The 21,557-nt window shown below is 34.2% G+C and overlaps 1 protein-coding gene across 1 annotated transcript; it reads left to right on the top strand.

Moving 5' to 3' along the window:
• Positions 1–10,423: 10,423 nt before the first annotated feature.
• Positions 10,424–17,945, top strand: LOC131644500 (ABC transporter C family member 5-like). Its single transcript, XM_058915017.1, has 11 exons — positions 10,424–12,774; positions 12,873–13,193; positions 13,284–13,370; positions 13,993–14,688; positions 14,767–14,931; positions 15,345–15,639; positions 15,844–16,058; positions 16,344–16,649; positions 16,863–16,926; positions 17,054–17,293; positions 17,464–17,945. Exons 1-11 carry the CDS (start codon positions 10,681–10,683, stop codon positions 17,574–17,576), a joined length of 4,596 nt encoding a protein of 1,531 aa, XP_058771000.1. The 5' UTR covers positions 10,424–10,680; the 3' UTR covers positions 17,577–17,945.
• The last annotated feature ends 3,612 nt before the right edge of the window (positions 17,946–21,557 follow it).

Raw genomic sequence — 21,557 nt, 5'->3', positions numbered from 1 at the left:
GATGTATGTTGTTACAGAAGCGATAAAAAAGCAGCGTCAGTATCTCATAGGACAACATTTTCATAAATACATAGATCAGAGAAGTCTAAAAAACTTGTTACCACAGAAAATCCAAACACCGGAACAACAAAAATGGACCTCAAAATTGCAAGGTTTCAACTTCCAAATCTTTTACAAACCTGGCAAATCCAACCTTGTGGCAGATGCTTTAAGCAGACAATTTTCTTCTGATGCCTCTTTGTTATTAGCCTTGTCATCTACTCTGCCAGACCTCATTGCCAAACTCTAGCATTATTACGCGTGTGAAACATAAGGAAAAAACTTGGTAAGACAACAATCAAAAACAAACTACGACGACAAAAAGTTCAAATTAAAGAAAGGGCTGTTGTTTTTCAAGGAGAAATTTTTTCATGCCTAATGTCCATGGTTTTTGATATTCAGTCCTCCAGGAATACCACGCTACTCCATCAGCATGACACTCAAAATTTAAAGCAGCTATGGCATGCATTTCAAACTCGTTCGCTTGGCCGTAACTCCATCTTGCAATGAAATAATTTGTCAAACGTTGCTCAACCTGTCAACACAACAAATATCTTACTCAAAAGAAAAAAGGACTTACTACAACCATTACCAACACCATATCAAGCTTGGGAAGATCTTACCATGGACTTCATTATTCATCTGCTAACTCTTTTGGTTACACCGTCATCTGGATTATTTGCAACCGCCTCACCAAATTTGTGTACTTTCTTGCTCTTCTGACCAAATTTTCAGTAAAGGACTTAGCATCTCGTTTTGTAGTTGAGATCTTCCTCATGCAAGGAACGCCCAAGTCTATCATCTCTGAACGAGACCCGTTATTTCTCAACACTTTTTGGAAGGAGTTTTTCAAAACTCATGGAACTACACTAAAATACAGCACATTATCGCTACCGCGAAAAAACAGCAGAGTCGCCACTAACATATTTATCTCATAAAGGGAAAATAATGCCATTAAACCTCAAATACAAAGGGTGAGGGTCTCACGATCAGAGAAAATGTGTAAGTAAGTCGGTTACCCAAGTGGAAAAGATTTACACCCCTCGCATCCGCCGTATTCGGCGGGATCCGCTTTTGTTTGTTTCTAATCAAATGGTGTAATTTACGAGTCTAAAACCTAATGCTAATAGGGAATGCATGCAAAATGAAATACGGGGAAAAGAAGGAATTTTTACAAAATTATGCTCGTTCAGGCCCCTGCGCGTTGCCCACGTGGAGACACCATTCAAACAAAAAGGGTGAATAATCACAATTCATTACAAAAGATATAAGAAAAAGATTAGTAGTTACAACCAACATCACCATATAATAACACACATCATTCATTAACACGTCATACTCACTGATACATCATAATAGCACATAGACATATTTTATTGTCAAAATATCATATAATCACATAGTTCACAATTACCGTCTTATCACAACTCATGAACAAAATTCATGAAATGTCACATAGAATGTTAATGCAACAATACCGACTCAGTGCATGTGGTACCAAAATTATGAACACCTGGTTCATCACCCTCCAAAGATCCCTGTCATATGATCGATTCCCTTTTGGAACTGGAGCACATCACAAACACACTCAATCCACACAATGGGATTAAGGCACATCACAAGCGAACCACCGTCCAAAAATGTTACGAATGTATGATGCACAACAACGTCATATAAAATTCGACCATGGCTAGTCAATTGCATCATCATTCATATAATCATCACATAACATGTATTACATATTTAAGGCATACATGTTATTATAGCGTCATCACAAAATCATCATTAGCATCACAACAACATCATATCAACTTCACGAAAACTTCATAACAGTTTCATAGCAATGTCATATTCGTCGTTAAAATAAAGCATAGTAGCATAGCAACATATATAACAAGTCAATCACATAGACATGTAGGTTATGGAATTATGCATCAAATAGCTCATATAATTCTATCACATTATAGGTCTACGCGTCAGCTTCCCAATGCTTTGAACGGTGCGTCAAACAGAGTCCCGAAACTCAAGTTACGACCTTATGAAAAGTCACCGTCAGGTCTGCACGCCATAGCCTCGCCTGATGCCCTAGGAGCGTTCTGCTCGCTCCCTCATTTCTCCTGGCGCTCTGCTCTTCCCCTCTCTACCTCATGCTCGCTCGACGAAATGAGCGATTATGGGGTCCTCGCTGCTTCATTCACCCGACGACGCTTGAGCAAAATTTCCTCCCCATACATTTTCCAGGAGATCTCCTTCCTATCATGCTCGCCCGACGCCCTAGCAGCGCTCTACTCGCCATCTAGCTTGCCTGGCGTCCTTGCAGCGCTCTACTTGCCAATAGCTCGCCAGACAAATTTCGCGATTATGCATTTCGCGGTTACGATCTCGCCTCTGTCCAGTCCCATTTCAATTTCGATTATAGTACCAAACTCAGTCCAAAACACATAATAATCGTCATATATCACATAATAACATCAAAATACATCATCACATCATATTGGACACAAATCATATCATACAGACATCATCAATTAGCACTTTCTTCATGCTTTTCATCAAATCATCAAACAAATAAAATCCTACATCTATCTTAACCCGATATCAATATTAATAAACCAAAATTACACCCCTTACCTCGATTCCTAGTGATTGATTCTCTTCTTTCGCGTTCCACCGGAACTCCTCTTTGGTTCTCTATGCGCTAGCTCTCACTTTAGGTTCTCCTCCAAAATATCACGACCGTACAAAATAATTATATTCTCTTCCTTAGCTTATTCTTGTTTTATCTTTTGGACCCTTTTTATGATCTTCCTCTTACGCCCTCACTTAATTACTTTTTCTCTCAATATTCTATTTAATTATTATTATTATTATTATTATAACTCCAAGTAATATACACCAAATTATTTATATCTAAATAATTCCAATTATCACTTTAATCCACCATTACCCCCATAATATATATATATATATATATATATATATATATATATATATATATATATATATATATATATATATATATATATATATATATATATCACGAAAATCCACAATAAATCATAAATAATCAATTAAATAATTAAATTTAAATTTCTGGGGGTGTTAGAAATATGTCCAGTATTTATGATTAAATTTTTTTAAAAATAATTATCTAATTAAATTATGTTAAATAAATAATTTTTGAAATAATTAAAAAGTATTATGATCGAATGATTTGATTGGATTCTAAAAAGACATTACACTATGATATTTAGATTGTGTAAAGTAAAAAAAAAAAATTACTTAGGAATGAACATTATATACGAGAATGAACTATTTTGTCTCTCTCTTCATTGTTTTAGAATTGTACACACTTATACTCGTCACATCATCGATATTGTTTGCAATCATCACAGAGAAAAACAGTCTTCAAATCAATTTTTTTTTAAAATAGGAGTAAGGTAGATCTACATGACAAAAGTTAACAAGAAAGAAGAATTAGAGAAGCACAAAACAATGTTGGTTGCTAAGAGCTATGCTAAAACATATGGAATTTACTACAAGAAAGTATTTGCACCACTTGCTAAGTAAGTAGAATACCATAAAAAGCTTGTTGGTTGTAGCAACTCCAACATGATGGAGTTTCAATTAGATGTGAAATGTGTTTTTCTTTCAACATATGAAGTAACGTTCATTGTAACTCATTGTGTTTGTGAAGATATATGACTACATAAAAATTTGGAAACTTAAGCAAGAAAAATATATGATACTGTAGTTTTTTGAGATAATCACACAACTATCAAATTGAGCAAAATTTTCAATTATGTATGGAAAAAGTAATTAAACACATCGACTTTGTATCATTAACTTATAATAATTATAATATCTATATGTAGATAGCCAAAAGTTAAGAGTTTGGAGATTTTTGTCTTCTTTTTCCTTGGCAAACACTATCATACTCACATATAATAATTGAATCCAACTGGCCCCAGCACATGGATAATGGTTAAGATGAAGCGATTATTTTGATGTTATTATAAGGCCAAATTCATTTTCTCTTACTAACCAAACATAGTGTTAGAGATGATGAAACTTTTTCATTTTCTTGCTGGTACATAAAAATTTTCTATGGAAGCATAAGAAAAAAATTTGGTCCCCACCACTGAACATAACGTAACCACCACCTAACATTTTGTTTTTGACCTTTTCTGATTCATCAACCGAAAGTGTTCATATCTTTCAGTGCATGCTGCAATGGAAACGCAGGGTTTCTTCTTCTCACACGGGTCTTCCACTTGACAAACAACACACGTCACCATAGTTGCAAATAGGGAAAAAGTTTAGATATTTCATAAAAATATTTTATTGTACTCTATAATTTTTTTAGATATTTTAGATATATATTTCACTAGTAATATTAAACTAGTAAATATTAAAGAGTAGGTGAATATTAAATTGCTTTTAGATTCTAGTATTAATGACGATTCATCATTGGAATTTTGGGCAACCTCTTGGAATAATAAGAAACAACGTAATGATAATTTAGTGAGATTTAAAATTTTTGACATGTTGTTAGAGTTGTTTATGAGTATTTATTTAGGTAGTAAAATGTATCTGGTTTGAGAGGTTAAGTAAATAATGTGATCTCCTTCTCTTTCGGGTTAAGTGAAATTGAAAACAGATGAAGTTAGTAAGAATGACTAGATAGCTGAATGTGATAGTTTTTTAAGAGGTTGAATGAGTGAATGACTTGAAGGTTTGAAGGTTTTGTAAAATATTTGAGTTCTTTGTTGAGTTTTAAGGTATATTAAAAGGGCTAAGATTATAGAAGAAAAAAAACTTGAGTATCGAACTATTAAACTTCATATAGATTCTAAAGTGGTTGTTCAAAACACTTTAGATTCTAAATAGGATACTATAATTAGAATGTGATTTGTTCAAATCTAGATTGAAATGTGTGTTTGTCATATTTACCGTAAGTCGAATACTTGTGCAGATGCACTGACTTACCTAAAATGTGATCTAGATTCTAATTTGGTGTTTTATGAGTGAATTTCTACTTAAATTTCTCTTCTTTTATTAACTGGTTGTACTATAGTCTCTACTTTTAAATTAATTATTATATAATTTTTTCTTGTTAGATTTCAGTCCTCTTTTTCTTTCGATTTATTTTAGTAATGTCTCCAAATTCTACCTTAAATGCCAGAAGATGAAATTTCTATGTCAAACTAGTAAGAAACCCGTGCTATCGCACGGGTCCCGTCGTTTGGATTCACAGTCACATGTCTACCAAATCATCATTTATAAAGTTTGAATTCATTTTTTAATTGGTTAACATTAATATAGTTACAAATATATACTAATAATTTGCACCAACTTTTAAGCATCGATTCGTACTTACAATAAATCGTATAGCCGATTATTTAACTTCAATTATATAAAACAATAGAAAGAGAAATATTTAAAAGATGGACATTAAAATGAACAGTCTACAACTGGTATATCTCAGATGCGTTTACATCTACCCGTGAATTTAGATGAGTTAATAAAACTGAGTTGAATCCCTATGAGTTAATTTTAAAACTACATATTTGAATAAAATCATTTTTCCAATTCAAATAACATTACTTTTTAGATATTAGTCAATTTTTTCAAACCTAACATTTATAACAGTTTCCCATCAAATATCAGTTTCAAATTCTTCTTATTATATATATTTATAATTTTTACAAACCTACAATTAATATAGGACAAGTCCCCGTCAAATTTCAGTTCTAAATAAATATCTGCACTCTATGTTATCTTGAAATTTTAGTTCTAAATGAATATTTCAGTTCAATAAATTATTTCATAAGAAAGTTATATATAAATTCATTTATAGTTTTTATAAATTCAAAAATATAAAATATATTTGCTTCATGACTTGAAATTATATATTTTAAAAAATTATGTTTTAATAAAGATATTAAAATTTGACCCTTCAATATAATAATAATAATAATAATAATAATAATAATAATAATAATAATAATAATAATAAATTAAATTATCAATAAATACATTTAATAAAATAAAAGTTAACTTGAAACAATTATATAAACTATAATAATACTCTATGATTCTATGCAATGGACGTCGGATAAAATAATATTTTCTAACTCTTGCCATTAAATTTGTGTTGATTTTTTATTGGTTGTTTAAATGCCTAATTTCTTGCAACAATTTAATTCCATTTAATTTCTTTTTTTTTTTTTCTTAAAAAAAACAGAAATAAAACCATTTAAGAGATATAATAGGGGGAGGCGCCCCATTATCTCGTTTTTTTTAATTATTTTAAAATGATATTATAATTAATATGATTAATTGATTTTTTTTTAATTAGAGATTGATTTCTATTTGTTCTCTTTGGGCTTAATGATCTAATTGTACACCCATTCTATTCACCCACAGATGAGTTAACAAACTCAGTTGAATCTAAATTAGTTAATTCAAAAAATTTATTAAACCTATAATGTATGACAATTTCCCTTCAAATTTCGGTTTTACAACTTTCTTAAAATTGTAATATAGCTTTTTATATCTAAATAAATCAAGTATTTTGACAAAAAAAAATATTAAACCTATTTTAAATATATTTTGGTTGCAGTTTTAGCGAATTAGAAGTGTAAAAAGTTGTGTGACTTTCAATGTGCTAATGTCTTCCACGTAAAAGTGACATTATCAATGGCTGCTCAATTAACCAAAATGATTTAGAGAATGACATTTAATTTAAATAAAAATTTACACTTTATTAGTCAAACTAATAATGGAACTATATACTATTATGCAAAAGTAATATTTCAAACCTGTAATAAATATTACTTCGTCAAACAGTACTCAGTAATATAGAGGACACAAGAGAAGTGCTAAGCTAGCATTGGTTAAATAAGTAATTAAGTTCAAATTTGAGTAAGTATAATATGGCTCCATTATATCTCAAGTTTGACTACACAAAGTGATTCTCACAGACAAACCAAACACACATGCAAAATTGCGAGGGATTTATATTAAAATAATGAATTGAATATTCTCTCTTCTTCAGAAACAAAATTAACTCTTAAATAACCTCTCATTCAAAACATGGTTCAGAGCGTAAATGTTTTTGATCAAAGTGACCAGAAGATTGAGACACTCTTTAATACAATGCCATTTTTAGATCATACATGTAGTTGTTCACGTGTTTAAAACAATAGCATATCTTTTAAGCTCATGTACTGTTTATATCAAAAAAACATGATCTAAAATTGTCACTTACATAAGTTATAAATGAGTAAATTTGTATATATATTTTACTTTCAAAACATCATCGACTAACAACAGAGCTAATACATAAACAACATTATAAACTGACTAAAATTGATTCATATTAAGTATAACAAATAAATCAATTTTTTTCTATATATCTAATTAAAAGATGATGCAGAATAAAAAAATTAAACAGTTTATATGTACGTTGAGAACAAAATTTTGTTAACTTCCTTTTCTGGTCTGGCTTCCGTCAACCTCTTTTCCGGTCAGCAACGTCAATACCAACATAATATCCTATTTTTGCCTTGTCCCATTTGATAAGTTCACAGCCCTGGTGAAACAAAAATATCAAAAGAGATAAGAAATTAAGAATGAGTTGCAGTATATTAACAACATGTGAAAATCATCAACACCTGTTTGAGCCTAAATCATTGACTCAAAAATAGTAACACGGCGATTTCTTGCTGGACACCCTCTCACGCTCTAGCAGTTGAAGTATCCTCTGTACATTTTCAACACACAAAAAAATATAGTCCATACCGCTTTACCGACATCAGAATCTTCCATAATACAAACGAATTAAACATGACCCAATTTGAATACATGTGAAAGTTAATAAACAACAATTGAATCATCTTCAAGAGATCCTTACGCGAATAATCAATTAATAGAAAAGTAAAACTCGACATTTGAATTTTGAATTCAAACTAAATATAAAAAACCTAAAATAAACCACGCAACTTCATCTGACGCATTATTATGCTCAATCCAGTCAAGTAAATCTTCCCAAAAATTGGATACTCAGCTTTGAATCTTGTACAGGAAAATTATTCTGCATCCTGGCTACTCCCATGCTCTTGGTTTAAAAACTGATTGCATAGAAAAGCCAATACCTCAACTCCTGAAATCAACCAACTGAATCAATTCCAAGAACTTTTTTAAGCCCTTAACTCAAGTAAGTTCGAAATGATTATCTCATAGCAAAGACATAAACTTTAGTGTTTAACAACAACAAAAAACTCTTCAAACCCTTAAAAACCATACCTTTATCTTTGTATCGGTTGTAAAGCTCAGTTAACTGGGTATAATTGAAATTCGTAAATCCCCTGTAAACCGAATAAAAAATTACTTAAATAGCTAAACCCCATTAAAATTAAATAAGAAATATTGAATTTTGATTCTAAAAACATGAAGGAAATAGAAATAGAGAAAGTGGAATTGAACCATTTTGAAGCGACATTAATTATAAGAAGAACTTTCCTTTTGTATAATTTGAGGTTCACATCTTTCCCCTTATTACACTATCCGACAATTAAACTTATCAACATCGTCAATTTATCATAATTAATAGAAGTGGTGGAGAAAGAGGGATACCTGAAATTTTCGATGGTTTTGAGACAATATCAGCGAAGAGGTCCATTTTGATTCTACTGGCGCGTATGTTACAGATAACATCGAAGAAGAAGATTGGGTTTTTAGGAAGAGTGAACAATGTAGGGTTTGAAATGTATTGTTGCATATTAATAAGAAACCCATATTCCAGAATTGAAGAACGGAGAAAGAACCGCTTACGGTATGAAGAGATACAGAATCATATATTTATGATTGGATTGGAAACTACCAAAAGTTGAAAAAGGTGTGAATAGCTTCATGTTGGAAGTTGTGTTGTTTATGGCTGCACATAAATTGTGTGTTCTTGGAACCATAACTGGAATTGTAAATGAAAAAGCAACTGTTCGTTTCATTTGTAAGCAGTACGAAAATTAGGGTTTTGTAATGAATGGTGGAAATAATAAAAATAATTATAATATACCAACAAAAATTAAGGGTGAGACACATCAGCATCATTTAATACCAAATCAATATAAAGAGATTAGTAGTTGTTAAGACTGTTTTAGCCTTATAATTTAGTGAGATTTAAAATTTTTGACATGTTGTTAGAGTTGTTTATGAGTATTTATTTAGGTAGTAAAATGTATCTGGTTTGAGAGGTTAAGTAAATAATGTGATCTCCTTCTCTTTCGGGTTAAGTGAAATTGAAAACAGATGAAGTTAGTAAGAATGACTAGATAGCTGAATGTGATAGTTTTTTAAGAGGTTGAATGAGTGAATGACTTGAAGGTTTGAAGGTTTTGTAAAATATTTGAGTTCTTTGTTGAGTTTTAAGGTATATTAAAAGGGCTAAGATTATAGAAGAAAAAAAACTTGAGTATCGAACTATTAAACTTCATATAGATTCTAAAGTGGTTGTTCAAAACACTTTAGATTCTAAATAGGATACTATAATTAGAATGTGATTTGTTCAAATCTAGATTGAAATGTGTGTTTGTCATATTTACCGTAAGTCGAATACTTGTGCAGATGCACTGACTTACCTAAAATGTGATCTAGATTCTAATTTGGTGTTTTATGAGTGAATTTCTACTTAAATTTCTCTTCTTTTATTAACTGGTTGTACTATAGTCTCTACTTTTAAATTAATTATTATATAATTTTTTCTTGTTAGATTTCAGTCCTCTTTTTCTTTCGATTTATTTTAGTAATGTCTCCAAATTCTACCTTAAATGCCAGAAGATGAAATTTCTATGTCAAACGTTACCATAATAGTTTGAATCATGAACCTCATGAAAGTACACATGATTGTAATAGTTATTACTTACTTCACCAATTTAATAGTATATATTTAACCTGCACTCCTACATCTAATACTATCAATTGAGCTATTGTAAACGTACGCATTATTAAATAATTTGATTGAATATATTTTTAAAAACCATTATATAATTTTTATGTGAGGATATTAATATTAATGTATTAATCATATAAAAAAAAGCCCTCATTCATATAATTAAAGAAAATATATTAATTCATCTCATAATATTTTTAGGTATCTGACACAATTATATTTATGACTCTGTTTTTGCATTTAGACATAGAGAAACACTTTTTTTTTTTAAATTTAAGTTTTTGTATCTACGAAAATATTTTAAACTGAAACAAAATCACATTTTTGACGGATACACATAATCAAATCATATTAGAAAAAATATATCACAACCGAATGATTTGATTAGATGCATAAAGTTTTTTTTTACATAGGTGTGTAGTAGTACTATTATATAAGATAGGATAGAGGAAGAAGAGAATGAGTCTCTCTCTCTCTCTCTCTCTCTCTCTCTCTCTCTCTCCATAGTTTTACAATTTCACACGCTTCCCATACTCACCACACCATCATCGTTGGCGAGATCACCAGGTGAACCTTGATCAACAACCTTACCTCCGAAATCTCCACAACAATTAATTTAGTAACCATCCATCTGCTTCATTCGATTCGATTCAATTCGATTCATATTCCATATTCTGTAATGCTCAATAATGCCTACACCTCAATTTCTCCATAAAATCTCTACTTTTATGGTAACTTCTTATTCACAATCATCGCTTCTCGGATTATCCGTATTAGAACTTGCTGCAATATGCGTGAATCTCACTCTTGTTCTCTTGTTCCTCTTTGTTGTCTCGGTAAAAAAGATTCTCGTCAATAAGAGAAATCGAATAGGTAAAGACAACACTACTGTGAGCGATAGTGTTGTTATTGATAGAGAAACAACAAGTCATGTTTCAAATATAAGTGGTTGGTTCAAGTTATCAGTGTTGTCTTGTTTCTATGTTCTGTGTGTGCAACTTTTGGTCTTGGGATTTGACTTATGTGTTTTGATATGGGGTGAGACTTTACACTGGTTGGTTCTTTTTGTTTCGGCTTCACAGGTTTTGGCTTGGTGTGTTTTGAGCTTCTCGGCTTTGAATAGCAAGTTTAAGGGGTTAGAGAAGTTTCCATTTTTGTTAAGAGTTTGGTGGATTTTATCGTTTGTTATTTGCTTGTGTGGTTTATATGTTGATGGAAGAGGCTTTTGGGTGGAGGGTTATGAGTACTTTTGTTCTCGTGCTGTTGCGAATTTCGCTGTTACACCAGGACTTGCTTTTTTAGGTGTGGTTGCGGTTAGGGGGGTTACTGGTATACAGGTTTGTAAAAACTCTGATCTTCAAGAGCCATTGCTTGTTGTTGAAGGAGAAGAAGAACTAGGGTGTCTTAAAGTTACTCCGTATTGGGATGCAGGACTTTTTAGCTTAGCGACGCTTTCTTGGCTGAATCCGCTTCTTTCCCTTGGTGCAAAGAGACCACTTGAGCTTAAGGATATTCCACTTGTTGCGCCGAGTGAAAGAGCTAAGACGAGTTACAAGGTTGTGAATTCTAACTGGGAGAAGTTGAAGGCTGAAAATCAAAATCAAAATCTATCGAAGCAACCTTCGTTAGCTTGGGCATTACTCAAGTCATTTTGGAAGGAAGCGGCTTTGAATGCTGTATTTGCTGGCTTGACTACTTTGGTTTCGTATGTAGGTCCATACATGATAAGTTACTTTGTTGATTACTTGGGTGGTATAGAGACTTTTGCTCACGAGGGTTATATCCTTGCTGGTATATTCTTTATGGCGAAGCTTGTGGAGACGCTGACGACTAGACAGTGGTATCTAGGAGTGGACATATTAGGTATGCATGTTCGGTCGGCTCTAACTGCAATGGTGTATAGGAAGGGACTCAGACTCTCGAGCTCGGCGAAGCAAAGTCATACAAGTGGGGAGATTGTTAACTACATGGCTGTTGATGTTCAGAGGGTTGGGGATTTTGCTTGGTACCTTCATGACATGTGGATGCTGCCTCTGCAAATTGCTCTTGCTCTTGTAATTTTGTATAAGAATGTTGGAATTGCTTTTGTTGCAACATTGATTGCTACAATCATTTCCATTGTGGTCACTATTCCTGTGGCTAGGATACAAGAAGAGTATCAAGACAAGTTGATGTCTGCTAAGGATGAAAGGATGAGAAAAACATCAGAGTGTCTGAGAAATATGAGGATTCTTAAGCTGCAAGCTTGGGAGGATCGATATAGAATAAGATTGGAGGAAATGCGCGGAGTAGAGTACAAGTGGCTAAGGAAAGCACTTTACTCTCAGGCTTTCATAACTTTCATTTTTTGGAGCTCCCCTATATTTGTTTCGGCAGTCACATTTGCTACTACTATATTTTTAGGAACTCAGTTGACTGCAGGTGGAGTTCTCTCTGCTTTAGCTACTTTCAGGATTCTCCAAGAACCTCTAAGAAATTTTCCTGATTTGGTATCAACCATGGCTCAGACAAAGGTTTCTCTTGATCGCATATCCAATTTCCTGCAGGATGAAGAATTGCGGGAAGATGCAACTACTGTCTTGCCTCCCGGGACTTCTAACACTGCCATAGAAATTATGGATGGTGTCTTTAGCTGGGACACTTCTTCCTCTAGGCCTACTCTATCAGGAATACATGTGAAAGTGGAGAGGGGAATGAGTGTAGCTGTTTGTGGCACTGTTGGTTCAGGGAAATCAAGTTTTCTTTCTTGCATCCTTGGAGAGATTCCAAAGCTTTCTGGTGAAGTATGTTGTTGTTGTTGTTGTTCATGATGATAGAATGAAATAGAATATTATTATTGTTTAAATCAGTTTTGACAAGTTGAAGCTGATTTATTTTGCAGGTAAGACTGTGTGGTTCTGCCGCATATGTTTCACAATCAGCATGGATACAGTCAGGAAATATAGAAGAAAATATTCTGTTTGGAAACCCAATGGATAAAGCAAAGTACAAAAATGTTATTCACGCTTGTTCACTAAAAAAGGACCTGGAGCTTTTCTCACATGGAGACCAAACAATTATTGGTGAAAGAGGTATAAATATGAGCGGTGGCCAGAAGCAACGGATTCAGCTTGCACGAGCACTTTACCAAGATGCTGATATTTATCTCCTTGATGATCCCTTTAGTGCACTTGATGCCCACACTGGATCAGAACTATTCAGGGTTAGTCTTTCTTAAGAACAAAAGACACAGTGTTTAAATTAATTGGATCCGATTGTTTTTCTTACTCTATAGTTTGTAATGTAACTGCAGGAGTATGTATTGACAGAACTAGTAGATAAAACTGTCATTTTTGTGACCCATCAAGTTGAATTTCTTCCAGCTGCTGATTTGATACTGGTATGACTATATGGTTTTGTCTTACACATTTTTTCTTTGTGTATTAAGAGTCCTAGTTGGTTTTTATACATCATTTCAGGTGTTCTATTTTTTCTTCTGAACTATTTAAACTCCGTGGCAACTCTTTTGCATTTGAGAGTTATGTATTCCCTGCATATGATCAGGGGTTGCTGTTGCTCTCAACTGTATAAGTGTGATGCATTGTTTCTCCCCACATATCCTTGGTGGATTCTTAATTCTTTCTCTTATATTATGATGATCTGGGTTCAAGTTCATCAGGCTTATCAAGTTTCTAGTTGACTTTTGGGCACATGCTCAGGAGTGAAGCCCGATATTGTTCTGCTCTATAGCAGCTTCCTCCTGAGAGAAACTCCTTACCCGTATCAGTTGACCATTATGGTAATTGAATGTATTGCTCATGCTTTATAACATTATTTTTTGTTTTGGCTGCATTCTTTTGTTTCAACATTGATCCCTAGCTAGTTTCTTTGGTTGCCAACATGTCTTATTTATGTTAGTTTATAATGATAGGAAGAGTCTTTTTATCATCTTTGATCTTAGAAATATGGTTGATATCAAGTGAAAATAGTTTTCTCAATTTTTTTTCCTTCCAATTTTGAAGGTTCTTAAAGAAGGCCAGATCATACAGGCAGGAAAGTATGATGATCTTCTACAGGCAGGAACAGATTTTAGAACTCTAGTTTCAGCTCACCATGAAGCAATAGAGGCTATGGACATTCCTAATCACTCTTCCTCAGAAGATTCAGATGAAGATGAGTCCTTGGATACATCTATTATGTCCATGAAGAAATCTATTTCTTCTGTTAATGACATTAGCAGTTTGGCAAAGGAAGTTCCCGAGGGATCTTCAGATTCTAAAGAAATTAAGGAAAAGAAGAAGAAGGCAAAGCGCTCAAGAAAAAAACAGCTTGTCCAGGAAGAGGAGAGGGTTAGAGGTAGAATCAACATGAAAATGTACTTGTCTTACATGTCTGCCGCATATAAAGGCTTATTGATTCCCCTCATCATCATTGCTCAAGCACTATTCCAGTTCCTTCAGATTGCCAGCAATTGGTGGATGGCTTGGGCGAATCCTCAGACAGAGGGAGACGAGCCCAAAGTAACGCCCATGAATCTTCTTCTTGTTTACATGGCCCTTGCCTTTGGAAGCTCGTGTTTCATATTCGTAAGGGCTGTTCTTGTTGCTACATTCGGTCTAGCAGCAGCGCAGAAGCTATTCTTCAACATGCTTCGAAGTATCTTTCATGCACCAATGTCGTTCTTTGATTCTACACCAGCTGGAAGGATCCTGAACCGTGTAAGTTTTCTTTTTTTTCCTCTCCTCTTTTGTTTCTGTCTCTCTTCATCTTATAATGGATTATCTTTATTCCCTCAGGTTTCAATTGATCAAAGTGTTGTGGACCTTGACATTCCTTTTAGACTTGGAGGGTTTGCTTCATCAACAATACAGCTTATTGGCATTGTTGCTGTAATGTCACAGGTTACATGGCAAGTTTTGCTCCTAGTTGTCCCAATGGCAATTGGTTGTTTGTCGATGCAGGTATAAATTTCCGTGATATAGAAAAGATAGAAGCTAACTAGAGAGAATAGATTTCTGGAAACACTGAAAACAATGTTTTGAATTTGTAGAATTTTCAAATATATTCAATCTTGCTTTTTAAAATGCATTTTCAAAAACTTCTACAATGCCTTCTCTAATCTTTATTTTATCAGTGAAAATGGAAACGAAAAACATCAAAAGTAAACAGGCCGTAAATATTTCAATATTCTTTTCAAAAAGATTTATTTCTTTATTCATTGTTTTTTTCCTATTTGGGAAAAAAATTATTCAAAGGGGAAAGAGAAGATGCATTAACTAAGGACTAGAAATCTTCCATTTATATGTTCCATCTTGTGCTTTCATAGCCCCAGTGAGGTGACTTTATATTTTGACCATCAACTAATTCATTGCAGAAATACTACATTGCTTCATCAAGGGAACTGGTACGTATTGTAAGCATCCAGAAATCTCCAATTATACAACTCTTTGGTGAATCAATTGCTGGAGCAGCCACCATCAGAGGTTTTGGACAAGAAAAAAGGTTCTTGAAAAGAAACCTCTATCTTCTGGATTGTTTTGCGCGACCATTCTTCTGCAGTCTTGCTGCTATTGAGTGGCTCTGTCTGCGCATGGAATTACTTTCAACTTGTGTATTTGCTTTTTGCATGTTCTCACTTGTGACATTTCCTCGTGGAAGTATTGACCCCAGTAAGTTTTTTTCTTCTGATTAATTCCCTATTTTAACATTTGGCTAATCCTGGAGGATTATTTTATGTAGTATATTTTGTCAAATAAGTTATATTGTGCATTAGAAGTTGTTACTAGAAAATGAGAAATTATGTTTCTTCTTTGGTGAAGGAGTTAAATATGAAACAATATTCTGTTGCTAATCACAGTTACTTTTCTGCGTAGGCATGGCTGGACTTGCTGTGACGTATGGCCTGAATTTAAATGGACGCTTGTCTCGTTGGATACTTAGCTTTTGTAAACTTGAAAACAAAATAATATCTATTGAAAGAATCTATCAGTACAGTCAAATTCCTAATGAAGCACCACAAGTTATTGAAGAATCTCGCCCGCCATCCTCATGGCCTGAGAATGGGACAATCCAACTAATTGATTTGAAGGTACCATCTCAGTTTCACATTAAATATACTCTTTGTTCTTTGTTTAGCACAGAGTAGTCATGCGCACTTAATTTCAATTTTAGTCATTTTATTTTTATTTATTTCTCAACTTTTTTAGAAAGAAAGAGAAGAATATTATGTTTTAATGCTGTTGCACAACAATAGAGTCTAATCCAAACTCTTAGCAACATGTCTTGCATCTAAATATTTATTATGATTTTTCTACTACAATTAGCTTTTCTGATGATGATCTACCTCATTTTCCCTCTACTGTCTCTCTTGTAGGTTCGTTACAAGGAAAATCTTCCCTTGGTGCTTCATGGAGTATCCTGCCTATTTCCTGGAGGAAAGAAGATTGGAATAGTTGGACGAACTGGCAGTGGCAAATCTACTCTGATTCAGGCATTATTTCGATTGGTTGAACCAGCAAACGGGAGTATCCTTATAGACAACATTGATATCTCAGGAATTGGCCTTCATGACCTTCGAACCCATTTGAGTATCATACCACAAGATCCGACCTTATTTGAGGGCACCATTCGAGGCAATCTGGATCCTCTTGAAGAGCATTCTGATAAAGAGATTTGGGAGGTTAGTATAGCAATATTATTTAGACAGTTTCACTTTGTAATGTTTCTTTATTGTTAGATGGTTGATTAAATCCACTGTAGATTTTCACTTCGTATCCATATCTAATAGTATAAGAGAATAATTGAATAGGCCTTGTTATTTGAAAATTAGGGTTATCTTAAGTAGTAGGTGGTTGTTCTCTTTTTGATTCGTTGGAATTTAACATTCTCTCAGGCACTAGATAAGTCTCAGCTTGGAGAGATCATTCGTGCGAAAGGAGAAAAACTCGATACACCAGGTAAGAAGCCCCCCAAAACTGGAATTTTTCCTTTATCTTTTCTTTACCAACCCAAAAAAGAAATAGGGATGGTAAAATATTTTGTGCCACAGGTAGAAATATCTTATGATTTGTTTCAAATATGCAGTGCTAGAAAATGGTGATAATTGGAGTGTAGGACAACGGCAACTTGTTTCTCTTGGCCGAGCTCTGCTGAAGCAGTCAAAGATTCTTGTACTCGATGAAGCAACAGCATCTGTTGATACTGCTACTGATAATCTTATCCAGAAGGTTATCCGAGAAGAGTTCAAAGACTGCACTGTTTGCACTATTGCACATCGTATTCCTACTGTGATTGACAGTGATCTTGTCCTAGTACTCAGCGATGGTACGTATTGTCGTATGCTATTCTCATGGATCTAATCTATATATAATTCTTTTCTCTATCTCCTCATTTGACTCACAACTTGAAAAGTAAACAAAGTTCGAATGTGTTTTTAAATGGAGTAATTGAGACTACTATATGCTCTCGATGTTAACTTTTGACATATTTTTCAGGTCTAGTTGCAGAGTTTGACACTCCATCGCGGCTATTAGAAGACAAGTCATCCATGTTTTTGAAGTTGGTGACTGAATATTCATCGCGATCAAATGGCATGCCAGAGCTTTAAGTCAGTTGAAAACATTTCAAAACCTAAGTTGAAACAATGATGGTGCTTGAGTTGCTGCCAGTGTTGTCGGCACAAGAAGAGACATAAAATGAGCAGAAGAGCGTCGATCAATCACTCCCGTGAGAGTTTCTTGTCTGAAAGAAATATCGAGGAGTTCGTGATTGGTTGACATGATTTACTACAAGAAAAAAAGCAAGAGGAAAAAGGCTAACATGGGGTGGTGTCTGAGTTTTGTTCAAGCATGTGTAATAAAATAACTTTGACATTGAGGTAGTTAGGTTTTTGCTTAGAGAAGTGTAGAGTAAGAACTAGTCTTGTGTATTCCACAGTTTTCTGCTAAATACTATCGGTTTTCTTTTGTTTTCCCAAGCTTTTGGACCATCTAGTTTTTACTACTATTTAGACCATCTAGTTAATACTACTATTTAGACCATCTATAATAGAGTAGTCGTTGTTTTATGTGTGTTCTTAAGGGAGATGGCATGTCCTTCACATATAATAAACATTCCTCAATAAAATTGTTAGGTTGTAAAGTAAGCTAAGACTTAAAAGCCTAATTTTTCAAAAAAAGATTTAAGAATCTAAGCTTAATTAGAACATCAAAGGGAAAAGTAGGGAGAATTGTTGAATCAAATATGAAAGATTCTCATCCAACCTCGTAGGTCTCTTATACACCACGCAAAATTCCAATTCTGCTCTCTGTTTCCGTAGATGCACATTTGAAAGCACTTCATATTTTGAAAAAATTTGATTCCTTCCGTAAATGCATCTAAGGAAGCGTATAAAACAAAAGAAAACACAGTTAATCTCACCTTATTTTCAGTTTAGCAATACTTCTGAAGATGCATCTACGGAATATGGTGAAAATAGAGTGTTCCATAGGTGCATCTACGGAACAGTCTGCTATTTTTTAAATTCATGTCATTTTCATTCAGAAACTCCATTTTTAAAGACTTATATTTTCAGATTCAGTAATGCATTTTAAAGACAACAGTAGGTAGACCAATAAAAATACAATATATATAAATAATGTCGGTCAAAGTGTCAAGTACATCATCAAATACATACAAAAATGAAATATAAATACATCATCAAATATAACTACTGAGTATGCCAGGTATCATCTTGCGTACCATCTTGCACATCTCTTCTACCTCCGCCTCCGCCTACGCGTCCACCAAGGGCTCTGTTGGCTCTACCCCTAGCGTCAAGTGTCCCACAGGTCCTGGCACGATGTCGACGGTACAAAAATGCACTCTCTGTCAGCCTGATCATATCATCCAGCACACGCCTATAAGCAGTCCCCTCAGGGAATAAACCCTCTACAATGGCTCCGAGGCCCGTATCAGCTATTTGACGACACAGAGGAAGAAGATCCTGAGTGTGGTCCAACTGAGCCTGATGCGCACGGAGAATCTCCTCGTGGGCTGGTCTGGGCGGACCTCCCTCTGCAGCTGAAAGCATGTATGGGTGTGAGACTCTGTAGTACCTGGAGATATACCCCTCGGCACAGCTCTAGTCGTGCTCTGCTATGCTCCCAGTCTGCAAAGACCTCATCTAACTGCCTGCGAGTCATGGCGATAGGAGCTGAGACAGTAGGATCGCGAGGTATCGTCTGCTCATATCCAAACTGACGCATGACACGCTCCGGAAGATAGCGTACAATAATGGTCGAGCTGGCGGTCAACCATCCAGAATAAAGAGCTATCTCGTCAAATGGAACCGTCTCCCGGTGCTCAGCATAGCAGTAGTACTTGATGTCCTCGGCGGCCATGCGGTCAAGACTGTGCCTGTAGGGATCCGGCACCTGGTTCCCTCTAAGGACGTGAAAGCACTGGCACACGACATGACCTCCGTGTAGGTAGGCACCTCTCCCCAGCCAATAATGTCTAGGAAGTGGTGTAGTATCCAACCTTGAAAAAAAACACGGTTATTTTAAAGTACTATAAAAAAAATATAAAAAAAGTAGAAGAGTATAAGATTGTTACCACCAAAAGAGTACAACTACCCGCAACTGTCCTTGTCTTCCACAGGCTTCCCTCTCCAAGTCTGTGGTAACTATACGCCGCCAGTATAGCCACTCCCCTGTTGTACTCATGGATACGTGCTATATCCGATAAGTACGTCAGGTAGATGACGTTTGTGTACGACGAACTCGTGTCCACAAAGAGCCGAGTGCCTATCAAATATAGGAAGTAGTATCTCATCGCCCGCTCTCTGTGTATAGCCTGCTCCAACTCGTCCCCCTCAGCCTACAGTGCCGCAGTGAGCTCTGCATCATATTGTCTCTGTAGGAAGCTAAACCTGACGTGGACCCCTCGTGTTTAAGCACCAATGGCGTAACAATGGCGTAACTCCACTGTTCAATCACCAAAATGTCCATTTTTGTGGCTTGATCGTACGTTTTAAACCTAAAACATTACCTACATTGTCTATAAACACTATTTCTAAACCTATCCAATCATTTCTACACCTAAATATCGAATTCTAATTCGATTTCACAAATACTCTAAAATAACTCGAAATATCGAAAACTTACCGATTAAATAGATTTGAACTTGATGGAATGTGTTGATACTTGATGTTGACAATGTAGGCCGAGCTCGGGAGAAAGAAATGTGAAGTGAAATTTGGGGTTGAGAGAGTTTGAGAGTGTTTAAGAGTTGAGAGTTTGAAATGAGGAGAATGAGGGAGAGTAAGGGTCTGACGCGAGGTATAATGTCAAACCATTTCGTAGATGCATCTACGGAACAAAACAACATTAAACAAAAAAAATGGTGCTTCTGAAAATGTATCTACGGAAGCACGAGAGTAGTTTTGTCAATTCGGTGGTGCGCCTCATACCTGTGGGGTGGGTTAAGAAATTTCCATCAAATATTCTATATTTGAACCCCAAAATGGGATTTAAAAAATCCTAATTAAATTCTAATAATGGAGATGAATGATGATGCCTTTTTGTAAGTTAAAATTCGGAAGATATAAAATATGTGCGTAGGAAGTTAACTTCTTCATTTACATAACAAAAAAACATATTAAGACATACCATATTAAGACATACCTTGTGTTATTAATAACAAGAAATATAATATAAGATTAGAGATGAAGGAGAGAAATAATATTGTATTGTTCTTATTATCGGTGTATAGTTTAAGTACGATATTAGTCCTCTTTATATGATATATGTAATAAATAGAAAATCAATATGAAATCTTCTAATTTATGGACATCCATAATCATGTCATTTATAAAACTTTTTCTTTGATGTTCATAAAGAATATGTCTCGTTAAAATCTTATTAGAAAAAAAAAACTCAGTTGAAAAAATTCTAGTGAAGGAAAAAGAGTACAATATTCTTTGTGAGAGAACTACACCGTTACTAATCAATACATATTATTACAAATAAGAAAGAAAATTATAGGGAGACAATAATCTATTATTCATAATAGTCCTCTTTGGATGTTTATTTAGGATATGTCTCGTTAAAACCTTACTAGAAAAAATCCAGTGGAAAAAAATTTAGTGAAGGAAAAAGAGTACAATATCTTTTTAAGAAAAAATCATTTCTCTCCCTCAGTTGAACGATCATTCTTTTGAAGATGAAAACCAATCTTTCCACTAAAAGGTCTACAATATTATCACTTAAACAAATTTGTTGGAACTTATATCGCCACTTTTCTAAAGATCATGAGTGGAAAAGAACTTTGGAGAAATGTGTTTTGTTCGATCTCCTTTAATATAACCATCTTTCAATTGAGCATTGCATGCAATATTATCTTCATATATGGTTATTGTATTTCTTTTTTCACAAGTCATTTGCGTGGGTTGAATTTGAGATCTCAATCAAACGCGTTCTTGACTTGTCTCATGCAATGCTAAAAATTTCTTCATAATTAATTGAAGTGGTTGTTACGATTTGGTTCGTAGGTCACTATGAAATAGTTGGACCATCATAAGTAAACAAACAATCTAAAGTATATGTTT

This window comes from Vicia villosa, linkage group LG1 (assembly GCF_029867415.1).
Source record: "Vicia villosa cultivar HV-30 ecotype Madison, WI linkage group LG1, Vvil1.0, whole genome shotgun sequence".
In the NCBI taxonomy this organism is placed as follows: Eukaryota; Viridiplantae; Streptophyta; class Magnoliopsida; order Fabales; family Fabaceae; genus Vicia; species Vicia villosa.
The sequence above is the reverse complement of the archived record's forward strand: the minus strand, read 5'-3'. Positions and strand labels throughout refer to the sequence as shown.

Bases quoted from the DNA above. Each gene is read 5' to 3' on its own strand.
- LOC131644500 (XM_058915017.1), top strand. From the start codon at position 10,681: ATGCCTACACCTCAATTTCTCCATAAAATCTCTACTTTTATGGTAACT. The intron at 14,932-15,344 runs GTATAAATTTCC...AATTCATTGCAG, and splicing joins TTGGTTGTTTGTCGATGCAG to AAATACTACATTGCTTCATC. The intron at 16,650-16,862 runs GTTAGTATAGCA...ACATTCTCTCAG, and splicing joins CTGATAAAGAGATTTGGGAG to GCACTAGATAAGTCTCAGCT.